The sequence below is a fragment of the Apis dorsata genome, unplaced genomic scaffold (genome assembly GCF_000469605.1).
Source record: "Apis dorsata unplaced genomic scaffold, Apis dorsata 1.3 scaffold_194, whole genome shotgun sequence".
Lineage (NCBI taxonomy): Eukaryota > Metazoa > Arthropoda > Insecta > Hymenoptera > Apidae > Apis > Apis dorsata.
In genome coordinates, this window is record NW_006263478.1 from 2,121,450 (window position 1) to 2,128,657 (window position 7,208).

General features: G+C 34.6%; 1 protein-coding gene across 2 annotated transcripts in view; it reads right to left on the bottom strand.

The window, feature by feature from the left end:
• Window positions 1-6,732, bottom strand: part of LOC102676819 (tensin-1-like) — a 219,859-nt gene extending 213,127 nt beyond the window's left edge. The window contains exon 1 of one of the 2 annotated variants that reach the window (XM_031509932.1): window positions 6,205-6,732. In XM_031509932.1, coding sequence (XP_031365792.1) covers window positions 6,205-6,266 — 62 coding nt within the window. In that variant the 5' untranslated portion in view covers window positions 6,267-6,732. The remainder of the gene's footprint in view (window positions 1-6,204) is intronic. The other variant, XM_006614680.2, reaches the window with a different exon arrangement.
• Window positions 6,733-7,208: the final 476 nt, after the last annotated feature.

Consider the following 7,208-nt stretch of genomic DNA (forward strand, 5'->3'; position numbering starts at 1 on the left):
ATGACTTTTAGCTTGGAGCTTGGAGCACAATTTTAAATTTGGTAGTATTGTTATTCAATTTTATATTTAATTCGACGAAAGTATAATCTTGTATTTTCCATTTAATTTCAATTTCATTCGGAGAAATTGTTGAAAAAGATGAATATCGATGACTTTTCGCTTGGAGCTTGGAGCCCCATTTTAAATTTGGTAGTATTGTTATTCAATTTTATATTTAATTCGACGAAAGTATAATCTTGTATTTTCCATTTAATTTCGATTTCATTCGGAGAAATTGTTGAAAAAGATGACTATCGGTGAGCTTGGAACATAATTTCAAATTTGATAATTTATCATTATTTAATTTTATATTTAACTCGATAAAGATATAATCTTGTATTTTCCATTTAATTTCAATTTCATTCGGAGAAATTGTTGAAAAACACGAATATCGGTGATTGAGCTTGGAATATAATTTCAAATTTGACAATTTATCGTTATTCAATTTTATATTTAACTCGATGAAAGTATAATCTTGTATTTTCCATTTATTTTCAATTTCATTCGGAGAAATTGTTGAAAAAAATGAATCGATAATTCTTAGTGATTGAGCCTGGAGCACAATTTCAAATTTGGTAATTTATCGTATTGTTATTCAATTTTATATTTAACTCGACGAAAGTGTAATCTTATATTTTCCATTTAATTTCAATTTCATACGGAGAAATTGTTGAAAAAGACGTGTATCGGTGACTTTGGTCGATGAGCTTGGAGCACAACTTCAAATTTGGCGGTAATACGTATACCGTATTACGAAAGAAGCTGGAATGGAAAGTAAAAATTGCCTTGGTCGGAACAATAGGAGAAAGCAGCAGGGGAAAAAAGAACATTTGCGTAACTGAAATAGTTGAATGGTTCGAGACCGGCCTTTATTCTCAACGATGCTCATCGAGGAGTGTTAAATTACGCGGACATTGTACAAGAACAATGTGCATTCCGTATGTCGGGAATTACTGGAATAATGGCTGGAATACTCCTCCTTGGCGAGGAGTATAAACGCAACAATGGTCGCAGCGATGATAAAATTTTACAAAATTGCTTTATCCAATTCCGAGTCGAAAGAGCATGGCCAACGTTAAAAAAAATGTTGGATTAAATTAAATTTTAAGAAAAGAAAGAGAGAGAAAAAAAAAACAACATTTTATCGCGAACGCCAAGGCTCGTGTATCGATATCACGTGGAAACGATTTACATTAATGGAAAATTAATCAAATTGCACGTGTTACGCGCACTTTTATTAATCATTGAACTGGTTCAACGTGTTGCTGATACAGCATGTTATTACTTATGCATGCAACATTCAATTTTTGATAATGAAAAACTTGCAACCTTGTAATACGATATAAAACACACTTGTAAAATATACGTTGTATCTTTGAATTTCGATAAACGATGAAATATTAATTGTCGAAAATTTGTTTACACTTGTACTACACGCCACCTGGATTAATCAGCCTAATATATTTTGTACAACCGATCAAATGAAACGTTGCACGTTTCGAGCAAGATTAAGTTAGCGTGTAACCTGGCAAATTGTTGCATTGAAAATCTAAACGTTGAACGTTAACATTAAAATACACAATAACGTTCAAATTACATTTTCGCTAGATAAAAGGAATCATCATTGGAAAAAAAAACCAGCCTTCCAATTATAATAAACATCATGCATGCCGTATTAAAGGTTCTACAATCGAGTTAGATCATTTCTTCCACGCCACAACTTCATTCTCTCGCCGATAAATTCCTATGTAACGAAGCTAACCTTGTCCGCGTAATAAATATGAATATAAGCATCCCAACCAAGCCCGAGTATCGTGCCTTTCAACATCAATTTCCTATAGTTCACGCTCGATCTTTAATCTACCATAGAATAAAATGGATAAAGCCCCGTTAAAAATATTCCCAACGTTCGTCTCTACATTCCTAGTCATACCCAAACGAATCATTCCGTTTTTCCAATGTGCAGCAACACCTTGATTCCCCCAATTTTTCTCCTCGACAGAACAATAATAACAATAATAAATCTCATAAAAATTATGAATTGCTCGTCTCTTATGAGTAACCTCTGTCAAAGAGAATTCAGAGATGTATTAAGAATTAAATAAATTTTTCAGAAATCAGGAACCCAAAAAATGGAAGATTACGAAGTATAAATAATTTCCCGATCGAAATCAACCACACAGGTAACCTTCGACCATCTTTGATTAAAAATTTGATTACAAGCAGAGACGTGGAGGTAAACGTTAACAAGGATAGCCATCGATAGAAATTTCCTTTACGTGGAAGAATTTCGAGGGAAGGAAAATGGGAGGAACGAGTTTAGAGAAGAATGGATAGGTACGTTTCGTTGAAACTTTTCGAAAGATGAAATCGCGCGGTATGAAATCCACGCCGCGTGTACGCGCAACATCTATTCTCGTTTAACACTTAGACACGGTGAAATCAATTACAATTATTCCCCTGCATGCTGCTGCATGCAACGAGATTTACCGCGCAGCCTTTGAAGCTCGGGGAAGCGATGGGCGAAGTGGTTGCGGCGTAAGAAGAATTTTTATGTCCCGAAAAAAGACAGAATATCGGCTTCGGCCGATGTCGTGTCTGGATGCGCGAGGGCATACCAACTTGCCCTCGTGAAATATGTTCGATTTTGTACAAATTTTCGAATACAAAATTCGCGAACGTATAACGAGAGGTCAGATTCGAGTAATTACAGTAAGGGATATTTACGATCCTGGTTGTAAATTGTAAAATTGAAAAATAAATTATGGGAGAGATATGGAAATAAGGGATAAATTGGATAAGATAAATAATAAGAATGCGCATTCGAATACGATTGTTGGTTCATCGTAAAGAGAATCATTGAGAGAGACGAAAAATTTTCTGAAATTTTTTAAAATAAGTAAATCAACGTAAGTAAAATATTATTATTTTCTTAGTAATCATTTCTTTGAATATTTTGACTTGTTCGCAAATACGGATAATGTGAATTGTTAAAAAAAGAAAATAATATCTCAAAACTGTTCGATTCGTCCTTATACTGATCAATTTCTATACGTATTAATTTGCAAATGGATTTCATTTTTTTAAACGAGTAGATACTTCATCACACGAAAGTGAGTAAACTGCTAAATTCTGGGAAACCGTAATTCTGAAAAGAGTGATATATAATATATTTTTACGAAAACTTGTGCGTTAAATTCATATTCCAGGAAAGCTTGGATAATCAAAAGCTGTTTACTTTTCTCTCTTCTCCAATCTTTCTTTCTCTTTAACAAAAAAAAAAAAAAAAAATTGTACTTTAAATACTTAAATACTTGTGAATTCTGTCGATTTCAGTGGCTTCGAATAAATAAATTTTGAATAAACCGTAAACCGGAAATTCCGGTGCTTATTTATTTTCATCGATCGTCACTCGTCTTCCACGTACTTACAACCAGAGATATTAATTAGAAAGCTATCGAAGAATTTATTCGTAAAACTTGCAAAACGTCCGACCCCGCGGTTATCGTTACGTATACACACCCCGAGATAAACTAACTTAAATCCGTGGAGAGGAGAGAGGATACTTCTCGTTATTAATCTTGCCGCTAGGATGAAGTTTTACGGCATGAAGTAAAAAATATAGGGGAACGAGATCCTTATTCGCACGCACGCGGTACACCCGTGTGGGCGAGGAAGAAGAGCTTTCGCGAAGAGTATGAGGAAGTCGAAGTCAATGACTTCGAGGAACGATGGAACGTTACGCGTTGCAACATTTTTTTAGTTTTCGATTTCAAATTGATCGGTTGTCGAAAAGATAAGTTATCGTTACGGGCAGTTGAGTAAGGGAGCGAAGATTTATTACGCGTTACATATTTTTTTCTTTTTTTTTTTTTTTCCTCTAATCTTAACGCGTTAAACTTTACTTACGAAAATATTGTCCCTTCTTTCTTCTTCATCTTTTCTAGTTTGCAATTTGAAGAACAAGTTGAATTTTAAACGTGTTTTTTTTTTCTGAAAAAAGTTCGAGTTTTTAATCGTGGTGAAAGGCGATGTGCGATCGCGTTGCGCAAAAATTAAAGCGGCATCGAAAAGTGCATCGTTGCTTGAAATGAGATATCGAAAACCGTTGCGATTGCCGATTGCACTTAACGGTTAATCCCATACCGCTTTAACCATCGGTGATCCTCCCTAAGTGTAACTGCGGTTTGCACGCAAATGGATCGCATGCAACCGAGAAATTAAATAAACGCGTGTCGTTCCTTTTCGAAATAAGGAACTGGAAGGAACGTTCAACAAGATATTCAGCAAAACTTGAAACATATTTGTAAGCTCGATAAATATTATGATATTAAACGGGATGTGATAAAATATTTATACTTTCAGAAAGAATAATTTTAAGAAAAAGACGAATGATAAAGTAATAAAATATTAAAAATTAATTATGATCAAAATCTCCAAAAAAGAAAAATATCCTTTCGATAAAAATTCGTCCAATTTATTTACATATCATTCACCCGTGTCGCGCATCTTAATCTTCTTTAAAGTATCACGTGGAACGACTATCTCTACTTTACAAGCCCCCACAAAAAAACGTAAGGCCCTCTATGAAAATTCTTACACGAAAAATATTACGCGATCAATTTGATCGAGATACGCAATAAACCTTCGATCTCGAAGGTTCGTTTCAAATTACAGATAACGCGATAAGACGAAGGCGAGGAAGGAAAAGGAAGGCCCATTTCCACGAGACGTTTAACTAACCAATTACGGGTGAAATCTCGAAATTTATTCATTCCGTTTAATCTCCGCAGGGGAAAAAAAAAAAAAAAAAAGAAAAAAAAAAAAAAAAGAAAACGGAGAAATATTTGAAAGAAAGGAGACCTCTCCAGTGGCGGCGATGTACCGATCCATTGAATTTCCAGACGGTGGTGGAGCACGCACGCGTGTGTGCACGCTTGTTTCGTATAAATGCGCAAACTTAAGCGTAAATGCACGAGCATGTGCACGAGGCGTGCATGTACTCTCGATCGTTCCGCTCGGACCATTCGAAAGAAGAAGAAAGGGCGATGGATGGGAAGGCGAAGAGGAGGAGGAGGGAATCGTACATGAAAATTACATACTCGGTGGGACCTGCACTTAAAAGGCCTCGAACGTATAACCGTGGCCAACTAAAAAGCTCGGTACACGTCAATGCCAGATTCGTGATATTTCGTAACCCCGAACCCGAAGTCAAGTAGTCTCGCGACCGTTCCTTTTAATTGTAAATCGCGGACGAAAATTGTACCGGCGGCGGTTCCTATGTGGAAACCTCGATCGAGTTCGAGCGTTGCCGCGCATATCGAGTCTTTGTTTCAAATTTCTAAAGAGAGGGGCAGGGAGGGAGTTGGAAGGTACTCCTATGTTCGAAATTTATTTCTGTTGGATTGATTTATTAAATTTTGAGAAAGGGAGTGAATTAATATTTTTTTTAAACGATATTTGTATTGGCAATAAAAGCGATATTCGAACGATATCGTCGCTGAAACTTCGAGGGAACGCGTGGTCTTTGTTTTAAATTTGTAAGAAATGAAAAAGACGAATATATAAAAATGCTGCTATTCTTAGGAAATTCTTTTGAATCGATTCCTTAAATTTTGATTGATTAAAGAGTAAAATAATATTTGAATATCGTATTGAATCTTTGTTTCAAATTTATGAAGAGGAAAAAAGTGAAAAGTGCTTCTAATCTTAGGAAATTAATTTTCTATTGAATCGATTCTTTAAATTTTGATTATCAGAGAGGAAAATAATATTTGAAAATCCTATTAGAATCGAATCGAGTCTTTGTTTCAAATTTGTGAAGAGAAGAAAATTGAAAAGTGTTGCTATCCTTATGAAAATAATTTCTGTTGAATCGATTGCTTAAATTTATCAGAAAATAAATTAATATTTGAAAAGCGTATTAAAATCGTATCGAAATTTGTGAAGAGGAGAAAATTGAAAATTGCTCCTATTCTTATGAAGATAATTTCTGAATTGATTCTTAAATCAAAATTTTGATAATCAGAGAGTAAAATAATATTTGAAAATCGTATTAGAATCGAGTTTTTGTTTCAAATTTGCGAAGAAAGGTTAAAAATATTCTTAAAGCTAAAAATAAAAAGTAAAACTGAAATAGTAAAATAAAGAGTTTGAGAATCTTACCTTAGCTGTGACGAATCTCTTCGAGAACGGTTCTGCCATAATAGGTAGACATCACTTCCCATCTGGTTACCAGTGTTTCCGGTATGTTTCACAAAAACGCTGGTCACGTTAATCGCAAAGAGAACGCACGTTTGACAACTTTTTCTTTACGCATTGCACAACACTGTATCACTTAATCGTCGTTCGAGCTTCGTACACTTTTTCTACCGATGTTTAAAATTACTCGCACAGATTCACCGCAGCTCTTTATTCCACGCGCCACTTTCCACACACATTTTTATTATCAATCCACTTTTCGAATCAATATTCACGAGATCTGTAATGCGATTGATCCCGATCATTATCCTCCATTGATTGAAAATATATACGTGTAAATTATACAAGTTGAAAAATGAAGTGTGAATATAATGATACGCCAAAATGATCGAGGCACGTTTCTAGCCTAAGGCAGTACGGAGAATGCTCACGTATACCGAGATATTTTGCACGCTAGGCAATGAATGGTAAACAGAATTCGACAACAAGCTTGAGAAAGAGACGTGAAAGAGATTTAGTTGTAACTTAGCAATTCGATCCGTTTACAATCTCGACTATCGTAACAATTACAACAAAGGTTAGAGAAATTCAATTTGAAAACAAAGCGTGAATAACAAGCGATGATAAATAAAAGTAAGATAAAAACATTTGTGTAAGAAAATTGAAGAGAAATTAAATTTTTTGGCACAACACTATAATTATTCGAAACGATATCCTATCTTTTCCTTTTCAAATATTAGAAACTACTTTCAGAGAGGGAATGGTTTTCAAGCGAAGAATGCCTTCGAACCGGTCAAATTATTCAATTTTCAAGGCCGTTCTTCACCGTGCCTGTCCAAATTTAAAAATCAATCAGAATCGCTGCATTTCAGGTCCAATTTTTTATTTTACCGATATTATACGAACACAAGTTTAGATTCCTTGAACTATTAGAAATAATTGATGATTCGTAATGAAAAAAAAAAAAA